Raw genomic sequence first — 27,744 nt, 5'->3', positions numbered from 1 at the left:
GCAGACTCTTTGCATATAAGTCCAATTAATAAATAATGTTTTAGTTATTAGGTTAGTGTCATTATTGTAGTGCAGGTTATTGATGTTTCTTCGTCCAGTTTTAAAACCACACTCTCAAGATCCAAAACTAAGGGATCTTTTAGTCCAGCTTCTTTTAATTTATATTCAGCATATAGGCTGAATAAATAAGGTGAACATGTACATCCTTATGGCACTCCTATAGAATAGAATAGAATAGAATGGAATGGAATAGAATTTGTCAAATGTGATTGGACACATAAGGAACCTGTTTTGGTGCATATGCTCTCAGTAAACATAAACAAAAAAGATAGGTTGATCAAGAATCATAAGATATAAACACTAAATGATATTCTGGATGCAAATAAGCAATAAAATCATATTAGAAACCAGTCAATATAATGTTATTTTTTATTTTGTTTTATTTATATACAGTAATTTACCAACCTGGAGTCAGCCTGTTTAACTATTTTGTGTATGTAGTGATTTCCAAATAAATTTCTGTTGCGAATCAGATGCACCCTGATTTTTCCTAGCACTGTCAACAACTTGACATGATCAGTACAACCTTTTTTATAATCAATGAAGAATATAGTGATTTATTTCTGGTGTTCATTGCCTTTCTTAACTATCCAGCTCATGTCTTTGTGTTCAGCAATAACATATTGTGTTCATAGATTTTTCTACACCAATTTGAACCTCTGGTATCCCCTCTTCCATGTCTGGCTGTTTGAAGGTAATGTTCGTTCGCTATGAAGAAATTGATAGTTAACTTTCTGCTTCATTTCACTTTCCTACATCTGTAGTAATAGAATTACATTTTTCTGTTTAATCTTTCCAACTTTGGTATTCCAATCTCCTGTCACAAGCAATACATATTCTTTGTATTTTCTGTTAACTGGACTAATTAGCTGACCCTACCTCTCCCCTGAGCTTATTCTGGAAATAACAGAATAATACTGTAACTTACGCAATGAAGGAAATATGGTACTTCCAATCCATTTAGTTAAAATCTGTTCTGCTCATGAAGCAATATCTAGTGAAGTCGCTAAATTGTGTTGATGCAGAATATTTAAGCCATTTCAGCTGACACCAGGAAAAAGTCCACAAACAAAATTTTAGTTAAGTGTTTCAGCATTGCAGAACAAGCTAATTCTCCTTGATCTTACAGAATGTACCACATGGGGATACCTATTAAGGGCTTCCTGGAAAACAAGAAAGTAAAGAGAGGAAGGTCATGGAGAAGGAGAAAGGGGAAAAATATATTGAAAGACTAACTGGAGGAGGTGAAGCTATCAACATTTATATTAGTCCTAAATTGCATCTCATATAGATATGTGTATGGTACTCTCCCTGTATCTGCTACAACCTGACCAAGTAACCTGGCTGAATTGCCATAACCAAGATTGTTTCTTCTTTCTTCATTACAGGTAGTCTTTGACTTATAACCATTTATTTAAAGTGTGATGTTAAAATGGCATTGAAAAAAAATTAAGCAGCCCTTGCTTAAAACCAGTGCTGCCTCCATATGTAATCAATATTCAGGTGCTTAGAAACCAGCATATATTTTTGGTGACTGCAAAGTCCTGAGATCTCCATTTATGAACTTCCCAACAAAGTCAGCAGGGAAGTTGAATTGCTTAATGACAGTGTGATTCACTTAACAACTGCAGTGATTCACTTATCAACTGTGGAAAAGAAGATTGTATAATTGGTTCATCTAAGAGTTGCCTTGTTGTAACATAAATTCTGGTTTCAATTGTAGTTATAAGGGGAGGCGGAATAGTTGTTTTTCTTTTTAAAAATTAGAATAAAACAAAAGCAATGCAACAATTATCCTGATGACCATTTTCAATGGCATTTCCATCTACAATTCTCCAAGTTGAAACTGGGTAATAGCTATTTTCTCTGCAAATGTGGGTTTTGGCAGCAAGTTATATAGATGATCTGAAACAATTATATTCACCTCCCTGACTGAGGGTGGAATCTTGAGTTTCTCCAGGCCTTAGACCAACACATTAACCAATGTGCATTAACTCTTGTGAACATACATAGTCAGAATCAAATTTTAGTTTAACAGTTAAATAAAACGGAGGACAAAATATGTCTGTGTTTAATTTCATATCTTTTGTGATAATAAGTCCTTGGGTAAACATGTTTCTGTTTCTGTAAAAAGGTAAATAACAACAAGTAGGGAATTTCTGATTTTTTCTTAGTCTTACTAACTTATTCTGCCAGCATCTCAAATTAATAAATGCAGAAAAAAGCTCTTCCCCCTCCACTGTCCATTACTAGAAGTAACCAGGATAGGAAATGATCCATCCACCTAACATTCTGAGAATTGTTAGTATTAAGCTTAGCCAGTCATTTTATTTCTTAGTGGTTACTCAAAAGATGTAAAATGAAATAAATGTTGCTGAAGTTTTTTCCTATCTTCTTTTTGCAGTTAGTATAACCTTTCCAACTGCTCAGACCTCCAATATATGAAGATAAAGTATAGCATCCATTTCAATTCTTAGGATCCAATTTTCTCGCTCGTGCCTGTTAGTTTGTTGGAGAGACAGTCACAATGAGAGCAAGAGGCTCCACCTACCTGCCCAGTTGCCACCATTTGGATTCTTTTACCCTGTCTGCATGCACAAAGTGCTGTGTGCATGTGCAGAGGGTAAAAGAACCCCAAATGGCAGCATCCAGGAAGGTGGGTGGAGCCTCACACTCCCTTCGCAATCAGGTCTCTGACGACTGACAGGCACAAGCAACCTGGGAGCCAATTTGGTTTCCTACCTAAATGTCAGAACTTCTAATCTCTTCTTATGAAATAATTTATTAATTTTATTCAATTTAGTTGCTACTACCTGATTCCAAATCACTTATTTATATGAACTAGCTAACATAGCGATGTGTAATTCAACATAATGCTACAGAATTTAGAACCTAGAGTAATAGAGTTGGTATTTGTAGAAGTGAAAGGTTTTTCTTGGTGTTGGGAAAATTGTGTGAGAATTCAGCCTCCCATTGCATTGCATTGTGATTGAATAATATTGAAAATGTTTTAGCAATTATTCACTTTTACTAGCAGTAACCAAGATAGGAAATGATCCATTCACGTAACATTCTGAGAATTGTTCGTATTAAGCTTAGCTAATCATTTCATTTCTTAGTGGTTATTCAAATTCGAAATCATTACCTGAAGCCAATTATTTAATAACATATTGCAAGAACACAAGACAGAGGATAGTGCTTGTAATATTTCACAGAATTTTAATCTAAGATTTTAAATAGGACTAATATTGTATAGAGAGGTGTCTTTCTTTCTGGGTAACATGAAAACAGTTTGATATTGTGTCCTTCCCAGAATATATGAACAGACATATTTCTCAAACAATGAACGTTTTCTCTTCTGGCTTATACAGGAAATTTGGCAATGAGTTCTCTACAACAGTGTTTCCCAGCCTTGGCCACTTGAAGATATCTGGACTTCAACTCCCAGAATTCCTCAGCTAGCATTTGCTGGCTGGGGAATTCTGGGAGTTGAAGTCCAAATATCTTCAAATGGCCAAAGTTGGGAAACACTGCTCTACAAGATACCCACAAAAGCTTCAGTGTTGAGTTGGACCTTTGAGAAAAAAGTGTTCTTCAGTGCAATGGTTTTAATTTGTCTTGGTTAACAGTGGGGTTTGGGCCTTTAATGAGACCTATATCCCAGGGTCAGTCATCAGGCAGCATTCCTCTGCCCCAAAGTCTCCATCATCAGTTTCGTCACTTACAGCTTTAAAATTAATGAGTAGTTATGGATCGGCCTCCCCCCCCCCCCTTTCTCAGGCTCTTATCTCTCCTTCTCAGGCTTGCTCCACAAAATCCTCCCCATCCTACTCCCTACAGAATCCTCCCCTCTGTTATCCCCTTATCTCCCTCAGTCTTGCCCCACAGAAGCGTCTCCTATGCCATACTTTGCTTTCCGGAGTTATTTTCATGTTGGGAGAGGAATAGAACATCTAACTAATTAGCATCAGAACATGTCACTAATAATATAAGAAATATTAATGACCTGTAAGGATTTAATGAAAATCCTTTTTAGTGAGTATCTAGAAGCCAAGAGGAACATACATACCAAATTTCAAGTTTGTAGGCTTTATGGTTCTAGAGATTTCATGGTGCGAGTGGTTTTCACATACATACATACATATGTGTTGTGGTTAGCTCTGGCCCAGCTCCTGCCCCAAGGACTGTGGATGTGGGGGAGACATCCACATGCTGTAGGACTGTTTTGCCTCCCCCCCTGTGGAATCTGCTGATGAAGGCTCCTCTGACCAAGAAGACATGAGTGACAGGGAGGAGAGTGTGGCAGACAGCTCAGAAGGAGATCAGTTATCTAGCTCCTCCTTGGATTCAGAACAAGAGTTAATGATACAGCCATGCATGCGGAGAGCGATGCATAGGCAACAACAACAACTGAGAGATTATTATCAAAGAAAATGAGGCCACCTGTGGTTGGGTGGGGCTGTGGTAATTAGTGAGGCTGCTATAACTAGCAGCCTGTGGGCTTGGCCATTGTGGAGGATTATCTGATCGTTGTGTTTTGTGACCGCTTTACTGACCTTGACCTTTTGTGTGCTGATTTTTCCTGGCTTTGAAACTAAACCAGAGCAAAGTGTGTTTTACTTTGTGAAAGAAGAAGGATTGTGAATTGCCTCACAGCTGCAAGCTAAGTATCACAGAACTGATAAGGGACTTGTATAAATTACCAGTTTGTTTGGGGACGAGTGCTCTTTGCTATACAAAAAGAGGGCTTGGTTTAAGTGAATTGTCATTATAAAGAACATTGTTTTGAATTTTCAAACGTGTGTGTGTCTGAAATTTGTACCTGTGAATTTTTGGGAGGAGTCTACCAGAGAGCCCGACAGAACACATATGTACGTACATACATACATATATACATACAGGGGTGGGCTGCTGCCCAGACCGGGGGGGGGAGAATGCCCCGAGTCTACGGAGAGGGGCGGCATACAATTCTAATAAATAATAATAATAATAATAACACAATAGGGTAGTGAAAATGGAGCTCCACCCCAGAGCACTCAATTTGCACTGAAAGATGTTCAAAGAAAATACAGGGTGTCCTTCATAAGCCACGCCCACTGCACACACACACACACACACACACACACACAATACAGTCATTTAGAGTTGTACTGTATGTATAGTATAGAGAAAAGTCTGATCCCCAAATTTCTGTAGTTCTGCTATTTCTTTCTGAGACAGTAAGTGGCACTATAGATCCATGCATTAGGTATAAAAAGATTTAGTTTCTCCCTCTCCTCCCCCTAGGTTGTTTGATCCATGCCATTTCCCTAATAAAGAATTTAATCACATGTCTTGGAATAAGCAGAGGAATAAACACATACCACGCTATAGTCATGAACTTTACTTAGTTGAACTGCAAGTGGAGTATCTATAAGCACGCTTACAAAATAAACAAATAAAGTTCTCTTCAGCCTGAGCAAACCTCTTGTCCTAAGTGCTGTGTGAGATGGAAGTGGATTTCCATTCCTTTCTTCTATATTATTCCCCCTCCCCCTCTAGTCTATAGCCCTGGAATTTCCTGACGATCTCTATTATCCAAGTGCAGGTAGCCCTCGAGTTAGGAATGCAATGCCCATTCCATTCGTACCTCAAGGATTCATGGGAGTGAATCTTGTACTATGAATGAGATCACTCCCTGCTTTTGCCCACACATTTGGCAATTTAATCGCTAATTTAATGCGTAAGCGAATGTGTTCTGCCGGGCTCTCTGATAGGAGCCTCCCGAAAATTCAAGGGTACAAATTTCAGACACACACACACACACACACACGTTTGAAAATTCAAAACAATGTTCTTTATCACAAAATTCAAAATAAACTAAACACTCTTTTTGTATTGCAAAGAGCACTCTTCCCAAAACAACAAGGTAGTCTGTACAATTTCCCTTAAGCAGTCATTAAGTACTTAGCGAGCAGCTGTGAAGAAACTTCGCACCCCTTCTTCTTCCAACGGAGTGAGACACACACACACACACGTTGCTCTCCTTTGGTTACAAAGGCGTGAAAAAGCAACAAAGTCCAGCAACACATGATTCCTGACGAACTCCGATCAGATATTCTTCCACAACGGCCAAACCCACATGCTGCTATTTATAGCAGCAGCCCTAATTACTGGAGCCCCACCCAAACGCAGGTGGCCTCCCTTATTTCCTGTAATATGTTCTTATTTGGTCTCTTCTACGCATAATTCTGCCCTTGCGTGGGTCCAAAATGTCATCATGTGAATCAATGGAAGATAAGGGAGAGTGACTGCCTGGGCTGTGTGCCAAGCCCTCCTCTGCCGAGTCACTCCCACCTTCTTCGTCAGAGGAAACTAAACTCTGAACTGATTCTGTCGGCAATAACACAGGCCTGTGACATGTTGAATTTTCCCCTGCATCCACCTCCACATTCCCTGGGGCAGGAGCTGGGCCAGAGCCAACCACAACAGAATGTGGGTTTGTTAAGTGCACGTGAGGTATCTCAAGGTTGGGAAGTTCCATAGGATTGCTAATGATGGAACAGGCTCCAAAGGCCTTCCCAACCCACTAAGATTTATTTATTATTTATTTATTCTGTCCAATGCACAATAATATACAATGAAGCTTATAGAGATATAGTAGATATAAGAGATATAAGAGAGACTATAGGACAGGGGACAGAAGGCACACTAGTGCGCTTATGTATGCCCCTTACTGACATCTTGGAAATCTGGAGAGGTCAACCTAAGGGTAAAGTGTTGGGGGTTAGGGGATGATACTACGGAGTCCGGTAATGAGTTCCACGCTTCAACAACTCGATTACTAAAGTCGTATTTTTTACAGTCAAGTTTGGAGCGGTTAATATTAAGCTTGAATCTGTTGCGTGCTCTTGTGTTGTTGTGGTTGAAGCTGAAGTAGTCTTTGATAGGCAGGACGTTGCAGCATATGATCTTGTGGGCAATACTTAGATCATGTTTAAGGCGTCGTAGTTCTAAGCTTTCAAGACCCAGGATTGGAAGTCTAGTTTCGTAGGGAATTCATACCTCAGTCTTCCCACTCCCTGCTGTAGTGCACTGACTTTCCTTGCAAAGACCTGTCTCGTCTCTTCCGCAGTTTCTTTTGCTTTGAATAAGGTGACCAGATTATAACTTCGGTAAAGCGGGAGATCGTTGAGGGGCTGGACAGACGACGGACGACTGAAACATCTCTAAAGACTTTTACATCAAGTTTTATTTTTTGTATTGCATTCCCTGTCCGGCACTTCTATCAATTTATTATCTTTCCTGATTTGAAATGCATAAAACAGTAAGACAAGGGAAGAGAGCAAAGTAGCTGGCCTGTTCTGCTTTCAGGCTGCTTCTTATACTGGAAGCAGCACTCTTCTCCCCCCCCCCCATGCTGGAGAGGTGCGCGCTCGGTCTCTTCTCCAACCCTCCGATTTCTCTCTCTTGTACACTCACTGTTGGGCATGTGCAAAGCAACCCATAGCCTGGACTTTATTTGCTCTGGACTGCCCAGAGCGAATAAAGAGTTTTCTTTAGGGGGAAGCTTCTCCCAGCGGCCAGAGAAAGGAAACACTTTATTCGCTCTGGGCAGTCCAGAGAAAGGAAAATCGGGACGCGGAACAAATTATTAAAATAATAATAATAATAATAATAATAATAATAATAATAATAATTATTATTATTATTATTATTATTATTATTATTATTTATTAGATTTGTATGCCACCCCTCTCCGAAGACTCGGGGTGGCTCACAACAACAATAATAACAATGTTACAATGGAACAAATCTAATATTAAAAACATCTAAAAACCCCATCATTTAAAAACCATGCAACGCACGCATACCATACATAAAATATAAAAGGCTGGGGAAGTTGTCTCAGTTCCCCCATGACTGGCAATAATTTGCGAAAGACAAAGAAGTGGGGGCAGTTCTAATCTCTGGGGGGAGTTGATTCCAGAGGGCCGGGACCGCCACAGAGAAGGCTCTTCCCCTGGGGCCTGCCAAACGACATTGTTTAGTCAACGGGACCCGGAAAAGGCCAACTCTGTGGGACCTTATTGGCTGCTGGGATTTGTGCGGTAGAAGGCGGTTCCGGAGGTATTCTGGTCCAATGCCATGCAGGGCTTTAAAGGTCATTACCAACACTTTGAATTGTGACCAGAAGCTGATCGGCAGCCAGTGCAAGCCACAGAGTGTTGGAGAAACGTGGGTGAATCTGGGGAGCCTCACGATGGCTCTCGCGGCCGCATTCTGCACGATCTGAAGTTTCTGAACACTTTTCAAAGGTAGCCCCATGTAGAGAGCGTTGCAGTAGTCGAACCTCGAGGTGATGAGGGCATGAGCGACTGTGAGCAATGACTCCCTGTCCAAATAGGGCTGCAACTGGTGCACCAGGCGAACCTGGGCAAACCTGGGCAAACGCCTTCCTCGCCACAGCCGAAAGATGACTGTCCCACCAAAAACAGGACATATTTGAGGGAGACAAGAGTCGATAGAAACTCCTGGGTGTAAAAAGTGTTTGCGTCTCCTGACTCCTGTTTGTTTTTTTGTTTGTTGTCTGTCCGTCCATCCGTCCGTCCGTCCATCCATCCATCCATCCATCCATCCATCCATCCATCCATCCATCCATCTATCTATCTATCTATCTATCTATCTATCTAATTCAATTGTTAACCACCTCTCCGAACTTCTTTCCACCACTACCACTGGGACACTTTTTGCCCAGATGGAGACTTGACGGAGACTGGATGCTTCGTCTGTGTGCAAATGAAAACGGAGGGATTTGCTTAGATTCCTATGAGGGAAGGATTTGCTCCATAGGCCTTTGTGGCATGTTTCAAAATGGAGGGATTTGCTTCATTTTGAAATGGCTCATAGACATCTTTGATGCCTTTGAAAACCTCATAGCCATCTATGGGGCATTGGAAAAGGTTAACTATCACTGCCATAGCGGGGTGCTTTATGTCATAACTTTGAGTGCTAAATGAACACTCATAACCCGAGGATTGGCTGTACTAATTGGGTCTTGAGCCTAGATTTTGAAGCTAGTAAAATCAGCCAAATGTGACAGACAGATAGACAGATAGAGAGACATAGTATCTCCAGTTACCAATTTCACAATATGAAAAAAATGTTATTTGAATCATAGTATTGATGGGTTAACATCCCTGGAGGGAGGCGGTCTTATAATTTCTCTCTCTCTTTTTTTTGCAAAGGATATTTTTGAAGGATAAAATAGAAGCACTTAGTTTATTGAAGGCTCAATAGATACTTTTTATTGCTTTTTTTTTCTTTTAAGAAAAAAAGCATGCCTTTAGGAAGAACTATGTGGTATTGCAAAAAAAAAAAAGAGAGAGAGAGAGAGATGGCAATTACATGCAGTTTGTGTCTTTCCGCCAGGCCCTCAATAATTTCTAAAATTGCAGAGAATTGATTTTTGTGGAGAATATTTCTAGAACTCCCATAAAATCCACTTCATTCATCCTTCCTCTTCTCCTCATCCTTCCGCCAGTCAATATTATCATCAATGCCTTCCTGGGTAGTCTTTTATAGATTCCACTTCTTTTTTCTCCTTCGCCTCCTCTCTCTTTTTGTATGTCTGCAGTTTGGGTGAATTTCTTATCCTGATATTTATAGGGTAATTCTAATAAAAATAATAAAGTCTGCAGAGAGGAGCGGCATACAAATCTAATAAATTATTATTATTATTATTATGTCAATACAACACAGCAAACAAGATCACTATGTTGGATTTCATATTTCATCATCAATCGGGCGCTTCCCAAGCACCTAGGACTGCGTGATGTAGCGGCGAATTATGTTTGCCGATCCCAGTAAAGCCTTTTGCAATTGACAGGTAGAGATTTTGTCAATTCCAATGGTTTTCAAATGTCCGCTGAGATCCTTTGGCACTGCGCCCAGCGTGCCAAGTACCACTGGGACCACTTTCACTGGCTTATGCCAGAGTCGTTGCAGCTCGATTTTTAGAACTTCGTATTTCACTAATTTCTCTAGCTGCTTCTCCTCAATGCTGTCCCCTGGGATTGCGATGTCAATGATACATACTTTCCTTTTCTCCACAATCAGAATGTCTGGTGTGTTATGCTTCAGAATTCGGTCAGTCTGAAGTCGGAAGTCCCACAGTAGTTTTGCTTGCTCATTTTCGACCACTTTTTTGGGCTTATGATCCCACCAGTTCTTTGCCACGGGGAAATGGTAGTTGCAGCACAAGTTCCAGTGGATCCGACTTCAGACTGACCAAATTATTATTATTATTATTATTATTATTATTATTATTATTAATGTTTTGCTCTCAAAACTAAAACTGGATATGGAAATAGATATCCTACCTGTTCACAATTATCTTACTTAAAGACAACGTAATTATCAAAATAATGTACTGTATTTGTTTCTTTTCATATGTCAGTATCTTTAACATCGTATTATAGGTATAATAGTTAGAGCAGTGTTTCCCAACCTTTTTTGAGCCGCGGCACATTATTCATATTTTCAAAATCCCGGGGAACACTGAAAGGGGGGGCGAGGCGGGGGGGGAGGGCTAAAGAAAAGTTTGGACAAAAAAACCCTCTCTCTTCCTCCCTTTCGCTCTATTTCTCCCTCTTTCTCTTTTCCTTCCTTCCCTTCTTTCTCTCTCTCCATCCCTCTTTCTTCCTCTCTTTTTTGCTCTCTTTCTCTCTCCCTCCTTCCCTTCCTCTATGTCTTTCTCTCTCCTTTGCTCTCTCTCTCTCTCTCTCTGTCTCTCTTGCTATCTCTTTCTTGCTTTTCTCTCTCTCTTGCTCTCTCTCTCTCTTTCACTGTCTTGCTATATGTCTCTTTCTTTCTCTTTGCCTCTCTTGCTATCTCTCTTTCTTTCTCTTTCTCTCTTTCTCTCTCTCTGTCTCTCTTGCTATGTCTCTCTTTCTTTCTCTTTCTCTCTCTCTCTGTGCCTCTCTTGCTAAGTCTCTCTTTTTCTCTTGCTATGTCTCTCTTTCTTTTTCTCTCTCTCTGCCTCTCTTGCTATGTCTCTCTTTCTCTGCCTCTCTTTCTTGCTCTGTCTCTCTCTCTCTGCCTCTCTTGCTATGTCTCTCTTTCTTTCTCTCTGTCTCTTTCTCTGCCTCTCTTTCTTGCTCTGTCTCTTTCTCTGCCTCTCTTGCTATGTCTCTCTTATATATCTCTCTTTCTTTCTCTCTCTCTCTCTCAGCTGACTGCAAGCGGGAGCCCTGACAGCGGCAGCTGGACGTGCTGCTGGACACCGTATATGCCAGGCCCGCAGCGCCAGCATGTACGACGTCTAGCAGCACGTCCAACCGCTTGCAGTCAGCTGAGAGAGAGAGAGAGCGCGCTCCCTCTCGCCGCCGCCATCTCCCCACGACTGCCTGCGGCCACTGCGGCCGCCCCCGCCCCCCGCTCCCATCGCCAGTGCCCTCCCGCCGGGCCACAAAGGAAACTTGCCGTCGACGCAGGAGAAGCTCCAGCTGGGCGGGGCGCTGCCGGTACTTCCGTCTTGGGGCTCCCGCTCGCAGCTGTCAACCGGCTCCTGCTCGATGCCGCGGTTTTCGGCGCTCTCCTGCTGGGTCCCAAAGAAGGAAGGCGGGGAAAAGGCGCGAAGAATAGAGCTCTCCTTCTTCCTGCCTTCCTTCTTTGGCGCCCAGCAGGAGAGCGCCGAAAACCGCGGCATCGAGCAGGAGGCGGGGGACAGCTGCGAGCGGGAGCCCCAGGACGGAAGTACCGGCAGCGCCCCGCCCAGCTGCAGCTTGGCGGCACACCTGGCCATGTCTCGCGGCACACCAGTGTGCCGCGGCACACCGGTTGGGAAACGCTGAGTTAGAGGACCTAAAGTCTTGATGAAAAAAGTAAACTGCTCTTTTTTTCTAAATGTATTATTTCTCTGATATTTTTCCAAGAAGACACACCAGATTTGTTTTCCATTCATTGATTGTGTGCTGTGCTTTTGGTAGAGATTGTGTATTTTCCACATTATAAGATGTAGACAAGTTATGGTGATAATATTCTTATTGACATGACATCTCTTCTAGGCAAATGGACTACCTCAAGATGACCTTTAAAAAAAAGTATTTATTGTAATCGAATCTGCTCAAGAGCTGATAGTATGCTGCATGTGTTGGAACAAAAATCCAATTCCAGATCCAAGCTGGGAATAAAATAGGAGGCTGATTAGAAAGAAAGATTCTGTTTATTGGTGAACAGAACTAACACAGAGAGCCTGCAGCTATGGGACAGCTGACAAAATGGAGTTGAGAGTGGGCGGGTTTTATTATACCTTCTGGATCCCTATTGGCTCATAGATGACTCTATAGAGAAAAGGGGAAATGCAAATTCTAGGTGTTTGTTTGAGCTAATCTTGTCAACTTTTGGCTTGCTGTTTATCTGAAGTTTCTGTCTCACCTACTCTTTCTGAAGTGATTACTAAATCACTAAAATTACTAAATCTGCACTTCTAAAAGCTGACCTCTTCAGTTTCTCCTTTGGGCAGGGATACTGGGGCTGGGATCTGCCTCCCTTATGATTTCCCTCATTTCTCCTTTAAGGGAAATATTCTATCCTGCCTTTTTAATATTCCCCACATATTTCATTCTCTAGAAGGGTGTGTAGATGCTGACTTTCTACACATGCCGGACCATTTTGCTTCAGTTCCATTTGTAGGTACTGTATATGAAAATGTAGGGCTAAGAACCATTGTGACCTAGTGGTTAGAAGGCAGCATTACAAGCTAACTCTGCACACTGTCAGGAATTCAACCCTAATGGCCTCAAGGTTGACTCAATTTTTCATCCTTCTGAGATTGGTAAATGGGGACCAGATTGTTAGGAGGCAATATGCTGACGTTGTAAACCACCCAGAATGTGTTGTAAAGAACAATGAAGTGATATATGTCTAAGGGCTATTACTGATCTCTATGGAATTAAATAAAATTGTCAGTTTGCTGATGTGCATTAACTTTTGAATAAAACATAAAACTTCTTTCATATCATTTACGCGGATCCTGCATTCCATAAATTGATTTTAACTCCTGGGGACTAAATGGATGTCCATTATCCTATCAAAGATTTTGCTTTTAGTTTTCTATCTAGTATAGACTAGACTAGTTTCAGGATATCCTTTTGCTTAGCTTTCTCTGGCTAAAAGGTTTGATTGTGTTATAATGTTTCCAGATTGATTCATTTGCAAAGATAATATGCAGATCTTGCATTACAACATTTGAATTAACTTGTGGGAACTGTAATGGCACGGTTTTCTTCTGGGACTATGGATATGGATGTCCATTACCCCATCAAACATTTGGCTTGTATTTTTCAGTCTAGTATATAATCTAGTTTCAGAATATCCTCTTGGTCTCCTATCCTGGTTGTCCTTGCTTAGCTTTGTCAGAATTAGTAAAGGTGTGATTATGTTGCAATGTTCTCAGATTGATTTATTTGCAAAATAGTCCTCTAGTTAAACCTAATCACGAAATGTGAGAACAAATACACTTTTATTTTGAAACAAATTCTTGGGACTTGAGAATTAACACATTCCGAAAAATGATAAGATATAAATGTCTTAGACCGTGTCACTTCAGTGTTATGGGTGCTTTTAATAGTTCCTTTTACCTAGGAAGTTAACATATTAAGAATATATTATTATATTAAGCTTCCCACGGGCAGGAAATTTTTAATGCAAGGAACTTTATGACTTTTACATTAGACTTTAATATAGTAAACAATATTAACCAGCTTAATATGGTAACCTGAGTGTCAATTGGGTGGCCATATAAATTAGTTTAATAAATAAATAAATAGATTTTATACATGTGTTCTAAAATGTATTCAAATGTTGTGGATCTCTGATAACAAAATCTTTGTTAAAGTAAAAAAAAAATATTTTGTTTCATTCATCTATATTTGGATGGATTTAAACAGGAAATTTATTTTCCTGCAGTTTTTGCTTAGATGAAAACCCAAAATATAGTGGGAAATACAGTCATATACATTAGAAGCCAAGGCAAATCTTACTACCTTTTAAAGTTTTAGTAGGCAACAAAAAGAGTAAGAAAGTAAATATTAAGTGCAGAATATCAATAGATATACTAAAGCAAGGAACTTTACTCATCAGTGATTTCTTTTGGAACACTGGACATGCTTTATTTCAATTTTTTCACAATTTATTTAAACATCTCACATATACAAAATAGGTACAGTTTTTTTGTTGTTGAGAAATGATGATTCCTTTTTGGCCCATTGTAGAGGAAGAAAATGAGGTTTAAAAGCATGGACATTTGATGTTGAAGAAGAAGAAGATGAAGATGGGGTGTGAGAAGATATGATCCACATGCTTAATCTGATGGGGCATTCTGAAGTTATTCTCAGAAAGATTGTAAATAAACAATACAACTTAATACAGAAAGGCAGGGATTGATTGTTTTGTTTTGTTCCCCCCAAATGACTAGCACCATTAAATTTCAAGTATTGTAATATACTCTGTAATATTGAATCAGCACCTTTCTACTATGAATGGGTCCAAAAGCACCTCAGAACATAGGTATAAGGATGTGGATCACACTTGGCTTAAAAGTGTATGAGGTAGTTCAAACCTTTGGAAGTTGTGGTTTTAAACTTCCTCTGTGGAAGATATTCAAAGGCCACAAATGGTGCAAACTTTCAGGAATTTTTTTATTTGGTTTTTTTAAATATATTTTTGGTTGTTTTATTTTTTTTTTACACAAAGGCTGACATTTTCCAGAAAATGGTGACAAAAATCTTGAAAAACTTCTGATTCCTTTTGGGGCTGTATTAAATTGCATTGCACAACGTTTCCAAAAAAAAAAATAATCCTTTTCCTTCTTTTTCCGCCAAAAGTTTAAGCAAGTAGGTGAACAGAAGAATGGAAGGAGTCAGCTTTCAGTATAAAAAAAGAAATGGCAAAGAGAGAATTTTTTTTGTTTTGTTTTTAAGTTAGTTTTAGTTCATTCATTTGAAACAGACGGGGCCAACGTCCAAACGGAATTCTTGGTCAGCGCCACCAATGTCCAAAGGTGCAATGTCAAGGAAGGGCAAACGAGAAGGCTTGTTTGTTCTGTATTCAATCACTGTCTGGCCCCATTCGTTGGTCTTTCTCTGCAAGATAATGACAGTGAATCATTAAAAACGTTTGGCACCCACTGATCTGCTGTTATTAGAAATCTTATATGCAGTGAACGGCTACGAAAATTTTTACTACCGCACTGTGGTCGTGGCTTATGCAGGACGGCCTGCATTTTCTTTAAATATCTTTCAGTGCAAGTTTGGTGCTCTGGGGTGGAGCTCCATTTTTGCTACCCCACTGTGTGTGTCCCCTCCCCCGGTCCGGGCAGTAGCCCACCTCTGCTTCTATGACATAATCTCTTGCACTGAATTGTGTTTCCATACACTCACTGTTCTGGAGCTGTGGCGAGGGGGGCGTTTGCCCAGGTTTGCCTGGTGCGCCAGTTGTGGCCCTATATGGACCGGGACTCACTGCTCACAGTCACTCATTCCCTCATCACCTCGAGGTTCGACTACTGTAACGCTCTCTACATGGGGCTACCTTTGAAAAGTGTTCGGAAATTTCAGATCGTGCAGAATGCAGCTGCGAGAGCAGTCATGGCCTTCCCTAGGTATGCCCATGTTACACCAACACTCCGCAGTCTGCATTGGTTGCCGATCAATTTCGGGTCACAATTCAAAGTGTTGGTTATGACATACAAAGCTCTTCATGGCATCGGACCAGAATATATCCGAGACCGCCTTCTGCTGCACGAATCCCAGCGACCGATTAGGACCCACAGAGTGGGCCTTCTCCGAGTCCCGTCAACTAAACAATGTCGGTTGGTGGGCCCAGGGGAAGAGCCTTCTCTGTGGCGGCCCTGACTCTCTGGAACCAGCTCCCCCCAGAGATTAGAACTGCCCCTACCCTCCTTGCCTTTCATAAACTCCTTAAAACCCACCTTTATCATCAGGCATGGGGGAACTGAGATATCTCCCCCGGGCCTATATAATTTATGTATGGTATGTTTGTAGGTATGTCTGCTTAAAAATGGTTTTTTAAAAACTATTTTAAATTGTAAATTATTAGATTTGTCAGGAACTGTTTTTATTGTGTTGTGAGCCGCCCCGAGTCTATGGAGAGGGGCGGCATACAAATCTAATAAATAAAGAAATAAATAATAATAAAGTCCTCAACCTCTAGCCCAATCATGCCCCTTCTCATGGTTCCCCTCATGTTCCTCTTTCCTAGGCTTTTGTCATTCCTCTGGTGACCTTTCCATTTCCAGTGGTTTGAGGGCCATACCAGCTATTCTTGGTGTTCTGCAGCTGCGTTCTCAAGAGGAGGGATCTTCAGTAATTAAAAGCTGAATTTAAGCCCTACTTTTCTATCAAGATCCTCAGCAAAATTATAATCAAAGACATGTACAGGCAGGAAGTAACGTAGAACTTACAGAGCAGCCATCTTCAAGAACAGTGAAAGTAAACCGGCCATTGCCTTCCGCCCGCAATTCAACTTCGTTGGATCCCTGCAGCACCACAGCCTTCTTAAGGTTGCCTGTTTCCTCATCCATATAAGCAACGCTGTTCTTGCAGTGGTAAGTAATGTTCTGGGAAGCATGGTTGGCCAGTAGCCTCAGGAAAGCAAGTTGGGTAGCCATGTCCTTGGTAGACACACCTTCCTCATTATATTCAAACTGAAAAAAATAAAAATGAAATCAGGGAAATAAACTTACCATATTATCTATTCTTAAATGGAATGCATGGTCATGTGAAAATTAAAATCATTGGGGGAGTGGGAAAATAAATAATTTTAATTATTTAATTTTAATTTTAATCTATTCTTAAATGGAATGCATGGTCATGTGAAAATTAAAATCATTGGTGGAGTGGGAAAATAAATAATTTTAATTATAGAACCAAAAATAATCACAACTGATGGTTAGTGTAGGAAGCTATCTGCTTCCTAGATAGAAATTGAATTGCAATGAATTCAACTTTTATCCAGGAATAGGTTGTTTGTTATAACTTTACTTATCGTTCCAAAGTGATAATCCATGCATTTATGAATAGTGTGAATAGCACATGAAGAGAAACTATCTCCTTCCAGAACTTAGTGATCTTTTATGAAGTTACTTTTTTATTGATCTAAAAGCAATATACAATACCTCGTCACAAAACATGTAACTGAGCTTAATGGATTCAATTGGGACACATGGTTGTGGTAACTAACTATTTTAGACAGTTTTAAACAAGGTTTTTCTGGCACTTTACCTTTGTTAGATTATGGCTCAAAATTCCCCAACAGCATGCTTTTGGCATAAAGTCTGGTATAGGGAAGGCATGGGTCTACTTAAAGTAATTATGGTTTATTTTAGTAATTTATTTTCTATGCGTATATGTGTGTGTGTTTTATTGCTTATGTAGCCAGTATGGCAGGAACTTTCTTGAGAAAGTAATTTCAACAGAAATAGGCTGTTCGTAAACTACAGGTTTTTAAAGGGGAGGAAATAGAGCTTCAAGAAAACAAATGAGTAAGATGAGTTACCTATTACATGTAGATTAACTTAATATAAAGAATATAAGGTACAGTAGTACCCCTAGATACGAGCATAATTCGTTCCATAAGGGAGCTTATATCTCGAGGCACTCGTATCTGGAACAAGTTGTTTTTCCCCTCGGAGATAACCAAAAGCAAGGATTCTTGCGCCACCTAGTGGACGCTCGGCTCCTATCCCGAATTTCAGCTCGGAACTAGAACAGAAATGTCTCTCCCCTCCTGGCTCGTATCTTGAAATGCTCGCATGTAGAGCAGCTCGTATCTAGAGGTACTACTGTATACGTTAAAACATTTCCTTCCATATATGTTATTCCATATATATTAGAAGCTATACAGAACAAACCCTACCTGGGTACCACCATTGATGGTTTCTCCAAACCAAACAAGTGTCTTTTCATCAGGTTTCTTGCCAATGTACCAGGTCTTGGCTGGGAAGTTTCCAGGTTTAGCAGAGATACAAGTCTCACCAGTGGAGAAATCACAATATGCATTGATAGCATCCATTGTGCAGCCTTGATTAGGATCAATCCAGTAGAAACCTATTATAAAAACAGATCCATATATATGCTTCAACTGTTGGAATCTCATGGATACAAATAAAGCAAAAAACTCCTGAAATCCTAGTGTAAAATAATATTCACTTAGTTATTTGTCTCTAATTATCTTTACATTTGATTGATACTAATGTATAAAAATAAGGCGAGAACCTCAGAATACAGATCTGCTTATAAGCATTTTCTTGAATACATGTTGTACAATTTTAGCATAAAATACAGTATTTTTTATCTTTTTTTCAAATATAAGAATCTGAAAGTTTTATATACTTGAGATTGACTAGAACCTCAGGTCACACCATAACTTTGGTTGTAAACCGATTTGTTTGTTTGATACGAACCTAATTTTGCAAATTTGGTGGTTACAAAAAACATGGTGTGGAAGAGGAAATTGTCCGTGAAAAAAAAGTGTGAAATTTTTGGTCAGAACCTGATTTAATCATGGTCAGAAGGTTCTGCTGTACTATGGAGATCCAGGCTAACTATATTATCTAGATCAGTGTTTTTCAACCAGTGTGCCGCGAGACATGGTCAGGTGTGCCGCGAAGCTCAGAGAGAAAGAAAGCAAGAGAGAGAGAGAGAGAGAAAGAAAGAAAGAGAGAGAGAAAGAAAGAGAGAGAGAGAAAGAAAGAGAGAAAGAAAGAAAGCAAGAGAGAGAGAAAACAAGAGAAAGAAAGAGAGAGAAAGAGAGAAAGAAAGAAAGAGAGAGAGAAAGAGGGAGGGAGGGAAGGAGAGAGAGAGAAAGACATAGAGGGAGGTAGGGAGGGAGAGAGAAAGAGAGCAAAAAAGAGAGGAAGGAAGGAAGAGAAAGAAAGAGGGATGGAGAGAGAGAGAGAAAGAGGAAGGAAGGGAGAGAAAGAGGGAAGGAGAAAGAAAGAGAGAGAGAAAGAAAGAGAGAGAGAGAAAGAAAGAGAGAAAGAAAGAAAGAGAGAGAGAAAACAAGAGAAAGAAAGAGAGAGAAAGAGAGAGAGAGAAAGAAAGAGAGAGAGAAAGAAGGGAGAGAAAGAGGGAGGGAGAAAGAAATAGAGTGAAGGGGAGGAAGAGAGAGAGAGAATTTTTTGTCCAAACTTTTTTAGCCCCCCCCCCTGCTCAATGTGCCCCAGGGTTTCTTAAATGTGAAAAATGTGCCGCAGCTCAAAAAAGGTTGAAAATCACTGATCTAGATTATGAAGAAAGAACAGCTTTATACATTTTAGTAGAAAGCCATTACTTTAAAAATAACAAATATGAAAAAAGTGCATTAAAAAAACTTATTCTGGGTGAATTAAATAAATGTGTTTACCAATGAAATCCCTGAAAGCCAGACATTTGACATTGTAAAGCACCACTTTCATGAGAGACATTTGAATATAAAGATGGAAAATACTCAAGTGTCCAAATGTTTGCTTTTAATACACATTCAATGAGTGAGTTTATGGTTGTTTTGTTCTTGTAATGAAGTGGAAAATTGTCATACATATGTGTTAAATCACACTAGAGATGGACCGCACTAGGTTAAATGGCACACTAGGTTAATTTTTCACTGAAAATATTATACGTAGAAGTTTATTGCTTTCAATGAATGTCCTGTTGCATTATTGATTCCAGTAGTATTTATACTAAGCTATGATAATGCCTGAATAAAATACATCATGATTCAAATAGTTTGATAATTAAGACTACCATCTGTTTTGTGAGTGTGCAAGTTACATCATTTGTGTGATAACTGTAAAAACTATTTAAGTTTTTAAGAATGCAATTAGTTATTTTATGTATAACTAATGTATAAAAAATTATGTATAAAAATTATTTAAGAATGCAATTAGTTATTTTATGTTGAAGATTCGATGCTAACATACCATTGTTCCAATCAGGGTGGCTAAGTCTTAAGTCACGGCAAGTGCGAGCTGGATTCTTCTTAGAGCCTTCTGGGGTCAAGAGGGTCTCGATTTGATTGTTCAGGCTTTTCAGAGTGGCATCAACTTCATAATCCTTGGGTCTAAGAGATGGCTGATCTGCACGATAGTATTCCATATCATAGCCAATTTCATAACCACCACCATTGGGACCAGGTGGGCCAGGAATACCAGGTGGTCCTGCTGGACCCTAAAACATACATTTGGAAGAAATAAAATCAGCTTGTTGAAACTCAATTCACCAATGTCATGCATAAGACTATCTGAATGGCTTAAATATAATCAGGACTATAAGTTTGGATAGAAAGATATATAAATTGAATGAGTGATAATTGTAACAATATATCCATTAATGGCTGAGTTAAGAAATGGTTAGTGTTAATTACATTATTAAAAATAATGCTATGAATGTACAATTAATGAAATGTTTACTAATCACAGAGAAAATTCTTTATTTGGCAAATTGCAGAAACAGGAAGAATTTCTTTAGTGAAGGCTGCATTATATGACTTAATTTAAAATATTTGGGATGGTAGCTGTCTGGCCAGTGACATATATCACTAGCATTGTTTTCATGCCTCAATTAAGCATATTTAGAAATAAATCTTTATGCCTATGGCATAAAGTAATCTTGGTATCCTCCAGATGTATCCTGCAAAATCTCTGGGAACTGATGCATACTAAGAACCTAGTCTCTCTCTCTCTCACACACACACACACACACACACACATTCAGGAGCCTATCATGGCCAAAATAATCTAGTCTCAGTGACATACGTAGAGGAATGAGATTGAAAATTTATATATGTTAATCTGGAAGTGAAGTTTAATGAATGAAATGAAGTTTAACTTTGGAATAATCATGCAGGGTGTTCCGCTGTTCATTTTCTTAAAAAAAAAATGTTTTTGTTACACTAACAATCCTCCAGACTTAGACTTACAGCTGGTCCTTGGCTACCATGAGATCCTCGCAAACCAGCAGGACCAACGGGTCCAGGCATACCATTGCGACCATCTTTCCCAGCAGGGCCAGAAGGACCAGAAGGACCCTAAAACAGGAACAAAGAACAAACCCAGCACTCAGTATGCTTCTAATGCAAGTAAACAATAAAAGCATGAGATAACATACCTGGCGATCTAAAAGGACGTTTCAACATTCCACACAAATTCCTATAAACTTACCCTTGGGCCGGCGGGACCATTAACACCAGAGGAACCTTGTTCTCCATGATGACCCTGTTAATATGAGACAAGATGCAAAATTATAATTTCCTGCTATCTTCTTGCAGTTTTGCCACTTTCATAACTGATAGATTCAAAAATTTGGGAAAAATTACAATGGAGGAATCATTTTGGCTAAGAATTGTTCTGACTGGAAAATTCAGCACTGAGATATGAATACCACTGAACAAATATAGCTTCTGCCTTTCTCATCATGTAAAGATGATGGGGGCAGGATTTCTAATAGGACGGTTTGCTTCTTATTGGGCCTGTGTGAACTGACAGCACCTGTGACCCTATACATCTCTAAGAGCCTAGGAAATCAAAGAATCTTAGATAAACTTGTTGATCTATATAGATTCAATGATTTGGAGATTAATAGCTTAATTCTAAGCTATCTTGGATAGCTTAGCCCTGAGCCACCTTGACAATTACTGTATATCCTGTTATACAATATTCTTGTATGTTATTGTAAATATGTGAACACAAATGAGTGTTTCAGTATTATACTGAAATGGTAAGGTTGAATAGGAAAATTCGTGTTGCATTAGAAAGAAGGAAAAAGCTTGCAGAAGCAAAACTTAAAACCCTCACACAAAGCAAAAAAATGAAGAAACAATAAAACTGCTAAGCATTTCAGTGGACATTAAAAATGGTGATCATTTGACAGAAGGATCCAGGATGGGAAGATGGAATTTTATCAGCTGATAAGGAGAAAGCCTGTTTTTTCCTCGCCAAAGCACTTCCCTCTATACTAAAGAGTGGATTTATTTCTGTTTAGGCCATAGTTCGAATAATTGTACTTACAGCAATACCAGGCAGTCCCTGAAGTCCGTTATGTCCTTTGAAACCTGACAAGCCTCTGGCACCCTTGTCACCAGCAACACCCTTCTCACCACGAGCACCTTGTGCACCCTAATAAACGGAGTGATAAATAGAGAAAAAGTTACAAATGTAAGTTTTCTACTCTTAAAAATCTTGGAAGATGTTTCAGATACAAGGACAATCCCATTAACCAAGAACTAAAATGCATGTAGATGATTTCAATTTGGAAATTTCCACAAACATTAGTTTGCACCAGTTTTGATTTCCCTCTTATTTTATTTATATCTTGGTCTCAAACTACTATTAATAATTTCTCTACTCTTCTTCAATTTGCTTTGATCTACATTTCCCATTACCAAATGGAGGATAGAAATTGGGACTCAACCTATTCTGGAAACAGGAGCTTGGTGACAGATGTTTTACACCAACAGAAAGAAATCAAGTTTTTTGATTGGGGATTATTTTTCTATACAATTATTTTGCATAGATCCTGGGCTATTTTGAGTTGTATCCATGGTTATCTGTATTTGATCTTTCATTTAAAAAGATTAAGCTTGATCTTGGCTACTCTCTTAGCATGCAAAGTGTCATCAGGTTGTACGAATCAGCACTTTGATAAAGGAGTATTATGTTAAGTCTCCAAGGAGACTCTTATGCCTTTAAAATCCTAGCTGTTTTCACCTTTAGGGCTTAGCCACTGTTCTTTTCTCTCCTGGATTTTCTCTACCTCTTAATTCAAGTGAGGTAACCACAGCAATGTAATTTAAAAAGGAGCACTGGCAGTCCACCAGCTATTCTTCTTGCTGTCACATCTCTTTGTTGTTGGGAAGACATGATGCATAAATTCTAAACTACCTGAGGACAGAATCATATTGCAAATATGCATATAGCTGCCATCATATATGACTTCTGGCACACAATTGAGTTTTCTATGTTGTCTTTTGATCTGAACAGTGAAAAGGCTTGGACCATCTTTGCCTGGATATCTATATTTCCTATTTACTCATTCATTTCTTAATCAATTAGGCATCCCTGTCAATAATTTATTTATTTATTTATTAGATTTGTATGCTGCCCCTCTCTGAAGACTCGGGGCAGCTCAATTTCCAAAATGTATGCCTTCATTTCTAGTCCAAAAAAGAGTATCTTCTTAAAACTACTTAGAAACATAGAAACATAGAAGTCTGACGGCAGAAAAAGACCTCCTGGTCCATCTAGTTTGCCCTTATACTATTTTCTGTATTTTATCTTAGGATGGATATGTGTTTATCCCAGGCATGTTTAAATTCAGTTACTGTGGATTTACCAACCACGTCTGCTGGAAGTTTGTTCCACGGATCTACTACTCTTTCAGTAAAATAATATTTTCTCATGTTGCTTTTGATCTTTCCCCCAACTAACTTCAGATTGTGTCCCCTTGTTCTTATGTTCACTTTCCTATTAAAAACACTTCCCTCCTGGACCTTATTTAACCCTTTAATATATTTAAATGTTTCGATCATGTCACCCCTTTTCCTTCTGTCCTCCAGACTATACAGATTGAGTTCATTAAGTCTTTCTTGATACGTTTTATGTTTAAGACCTTCCACCATTCTTGTAGCCCGTCTTTGGACCCCTTCAATTTTGTCAATATATTTTTGTAGGTGAGGTCTCCAGAACTGAACACAGTATTCCAAATGTGGTCTCACCAGCATTCTATATAGCGGGATCATAATCTCCCTCTTCCTGCTTGTTATACCTCTAGCTATGCAGCCAAGCATTCTACTTGCTTTCCCTACTGCCTGACTGCACTGTTCACCCATTTTGAGACTGTCAGAAATCACTACCCCTGTCACATGCATAGTTTTTTTTTAAACCCAACAATATCCAATAATTAAAACTATACTCACAGAAGGACCTCTTGAACCAGCAGGACCACTGGGGCCAGTAACTCCAGCAGGACCCTGAAATGATAACACAGCAGAGATGTTCCTTATGGGCCATAGCAAATAGTATATAACTATCTTAAATGTGAATGTAATAATTTTGTATATTTCAGTTAAGTAAGACAATGGATACACATATCTTTCATTGGAAGTGTGATGAGGAGATATGACTATAGCAGATGGATGAAATTCAAGTATTGTCACCATCATCATCTTTATCAATTTATCTCTTTTATCTTTTTATCCCTCTTTTTACAAGACATACATAAGCCAAATATGAACAAGATAAGAAAATCCTGCTGCTGATATTATCTAGTCTGGTAATGAAATGTTCAGAAACTAAATTGAAACAAGATTGGAAAGCAAACCACTGCCAAAAATTTATTTATTTCCCTATACATTGATGGAACTTCAAGAGTTCCTCATGAATTGATGGGGCTTCAAGATTCAAAAAAAGTATTAATTCTTCTAGTATCAAACTCATTTTGAGAAAGTTCTGACATGGTTGTAGCCAAGCAAGAGACAGGGACCACTATGTTCAAGGGAACTATATTTGCTAAAGTGCAAATAAAATTTAGCATAGGGTTTTCCAAGCCGTGTGGACTTCAACTCATAGAATTCTAGGGTTTGGAAGTTCACAAGCCTTAAAATTGCCAAGGTTGGAGCCTCCCGCTTTAGGACAATTGTTCTAGTAGTGGGTTCTAAACGGTTTTGCTACCAGTTTGTATGCACAGTTGCATGTACGATGCTTCTGTGCATGTGCAGAAACATCCTTGGTGGGTGGGCGGAGCTCCCGCTGCCGCTACCATTCGGAGAACCGGGCCAAACTGGGAGCAACCCATAGCTGTATTGTGCCTTATTTACTCTATGTATTAAACAGCAAGAGAACTGCTTCAACAAATGTTTGAGATTTTGCTACATTATTTTACTACCAATAAAACATATTTTGGGGGAATCCAAGCGGCTCTTATTCCTAGGCTTTCTGGCTTGACAAAATCTTAAAAATGTATGCCAAAGTTATTTAAGAATTTGGCACAAGGTCTTGATATACCTGACACAATGATTTTGATGTTTTCACAATGGTTTAAAGTTACTTACACGTTCGCCACGATTTCCAGATTTGCCAACAGGGCCAACGGAGCCATGAGGACCAGGAGCACCAAGAGCACCAGCAGGACCAGTGTTTCCAGGAGCACCACGTTCACCCTAACAAGAACAAACAGGAAATGGTTTGATTTACATATACAAGCTAAAGTTGGCTTGCCAGAAACATAGAAACATAGAAGACTGACGGCAGAAAAAGACCTCATGGTCCATCTAGTCTGCCCTTATACTATTTCCTGTATTTTATCTTACAATGGATATATGTTTATCCCAGGCATGTTTAAATTCGGTTACTGTGGATTTACCAACCACGTCTGCTGGAAGTTTGTTCCAAGGATCTACTACTCTTTCAGTAAAATAATATTTTCTCATGTTGCCTTTGATCTTTCCCCCAACTAACTTCAGATTGTGTCCCCTTGTTCTTGTGTTCACTTTCCTGTTAAAAACACTTCCCTCCTGAACCAGAAGCACTTTTTGCTTACAGAAGAAAGCCACAATTACCTTGTAACCAGGGGAACCATCACGGCCAGAAGGACCATCGTTACCTGGGTTTCCCTAGGAAGGAAAAAAGTCTTCTTAGTGACACATTATTTTTAAAATTATTTTACCAGCTGTACTTCCCATTACACTTGGATTACAGCATAAGATGAAATTTTAAATGGACTTATAGTCTCCGCTGCTAGTAAAACAATTTCCCCTTTTTGTTCCAAATTCCCAACTTGAATGTTGGCCATAAAGTATTGGAAAATTACTTTTGAAACCTGTAGCTTGTTTTTTTAGTAACTAGGATTGAGTAGTGTGATATTGTAGAAAAAGAAACTTGTATAATCCTCAGCCATCATACAGGTACTTCTTGACTTATGTCCACAATTGACCCCCAAATTTATTTGTTTGTTTATTTGTTTGTTTGTTCGATTTCTAGGCTGCCCTTTTCCTGGGGAGCTTACAACATATTGATACATAACAATGGAGGAAATGAAAACTTAAATAAAACACTATAAAACATCACTATAAAAAAACCCTTAACATAAAACATCTCACAGACAGCTCACTTCATACAATTCTATCATGTCTCCAACAGTCATACAATAATGGGGGCTGGCACAAAGCAATCAGGTTCAACAACCACACGCCTGCCGGTACAGATGTGTTTTTAAGCTCTTCTGGAAGGTTGGGAGAGTGGGAATAGTATGGATCTCGGGGGGGGGGGGGACTTGATTCCAGAAGGTAGGGGCAACCAAAGAGAAGGCCCTTCCTCTAGGGCCCGCCAGCCGGCATTGTCTGGAGAAGGCCAACCCTGTGGGTCCTAACTGGTCGATGGGATAAATGAGGCAAGAGGTCCTGTAGGTAATCAGGGTTAAGTTGCTAAGTGAGACATTAATTGTGAATTTTGTCCCATTTTATGACTGTTCTTGCCACATTTGTTAATTGAATCACTGCAGCTATTAAGTTAGTGATATGACTGTTAAGTGAATCTCGTTTCCCCATTGACTTCACTTATCAGATGGTCACAAAGATTACAGGATCCCAAGGACACTGCAACTAACATAAATATGAGTCAATTGCTAAGTGTATGAATTTCAATTGCATGACCATGGAGAAGCCACAACGGTTGTAAGTGTTATAAATGGTCATAAGTCACTTTTTACCGTGTGGTTGTAGCTTAGAATGGTCACTAAAATGAATTGTTGTAAATTGAGGACTACCTGTACTAAGGGATTATGGATTTTGTTTCAACCAATATGAAGTGTACTAAAAAACTTTATATAACAGAAAGTATATGCTGCAATCCTTCATGTGTTTTCTTAATAGTCACTTCTTTTAAAAGTTGCAGACGTTATAAGGAGGATCATGGTTAAAGTAATTAGAACTTTCAAATTTTAATGGTTTGATTTGAAAAGTACCGGTATGTGTCTGGAATTTTCTGTTGCTTTGATTTAAACACATTGTTTTGTTAAATTCCATATCTGTCAATTATTTTGTAATACAAAAACTAAAAATGCTTTACAACTTCAACCTCATATGTTTATCTCAATTCATATAACTGAACTGAAAACAAATCTTTTAGTAAGGTAGTATGGGAGAGAGAGCTATATCATCCAATACCTGGCTACTACATCAAATGTTGTAGCATCTTTAGATATTTTACTTTAATTTTTCCTCAAAGCTATGACCAAAAAGAATTTCTTACATCACGTCCAGCTTCACCAGGGGCGCCATTTACACCAGCAGAACCGATGGGACCAGATGGACCACGGGCACCTGAAGGACCAAAAATGCCAGCAGGTCCAGACTCACCCTAGGAAAACAATTATAATTGGAATATATTTTATTTTTAGTTATTATACATGAACTTTCAAAACATTACATGCATTTTATATCTGTTGATTATTGAATTAAGTGGTATTAAATATTAGTTAACGGCACTAATTCTCTTGAGATATTTCACTGTGCTCAATATACTGTATTACAATAGTACAAAAGGTAACACAAAGTACAAAAACTACAAGAGTAGTTCTTTATTGACCCTAACTATAGCAGCATAAGCAACAACTTGCACCATCAACAACATAATGGTCTTCAGACAAG

The 27,744-nt window shown here is 39.1% G+C and overlaps 1 protein-coding gene across 1 annotated transcript in view; it reads right to left on the bottom strand.

Moving 5' to 3' along the window:
• Positions 1 to 14,722: 14,722 nt before the first annotated feature.
• Positions 14,723 to 27,744, bottom strand: part of COL1A2 (collagen type I alpha 2 chain) — a 56,885-nt gene continuing 43,863 nt past the window's right edge. The window contains exons 41-51 of the mRNA XM_070729123.1: positions 27,347 to 27,454; positions 25,657 to 25,710; positions 25,150 to 25,257; positions 24,016 to 24,069; positions 22,109 to 22,216; positions 21,263 to 21,316; positions 21,022 to 21,129; positions 20,024 to 20,270; positions 17,980 to 18,170; positions 16,526 to 16,768; positions 14,723 to 15,185 (exon numbers count right to left, since the gene is read on the bottom strand). Of these exons, the coding sequence (XP_070585224.1) occupies positions 15,039 to 15,185; positions 16,526 to 16,768; positions 17,980 to 18,170; positions 20,024 to 20,270; positions 21,022 to 21,129; positions 21,263 to 21,316; positions 22,109 to 22,216; positions 24,016 to 24,069; positions 25,150 to 25,257; positions 25,657 to 25,710; positions 27,347 to 27,454 (1,422 nt within the window). The 3' untranslated portion in view covers positions 14,723 to 15,038. The remainder of the gene's footprint in view (positions 15,186 to 16,525; positions 16,769 to 17,979; positions 18,171 to 20,023; positions 20,271 to 21,021; positions 21,130 to 21,262; positions 21,317 to 22,108; positions 22,217 to 24,015; positions 24,070 to 25,149; positions 25,258 to 25,656; positions 25,711 to 27,346; positions 27,455 to 27,744) is intronic.

This window comes from Erythrolamprus reginae, chromosome Z, assembly GCF_031021105.1.
Source record: "Erythrolamprus reginae isolate rEryReg1 chromosome Z, rEryReg1.hap1, whole genome shotgun sequence".
Lineage (NCBI taxonomy): Eukaryota > Metazoa > Chordata > Lepidosauria > Squamata > Dipsadidae > Erythrolamprus > Erythrolamprus reginae.
Note: the sequence above shows the minus strand (reverse complement) of the source record. Positions and strands in the feature narration are given on the sequence as shown.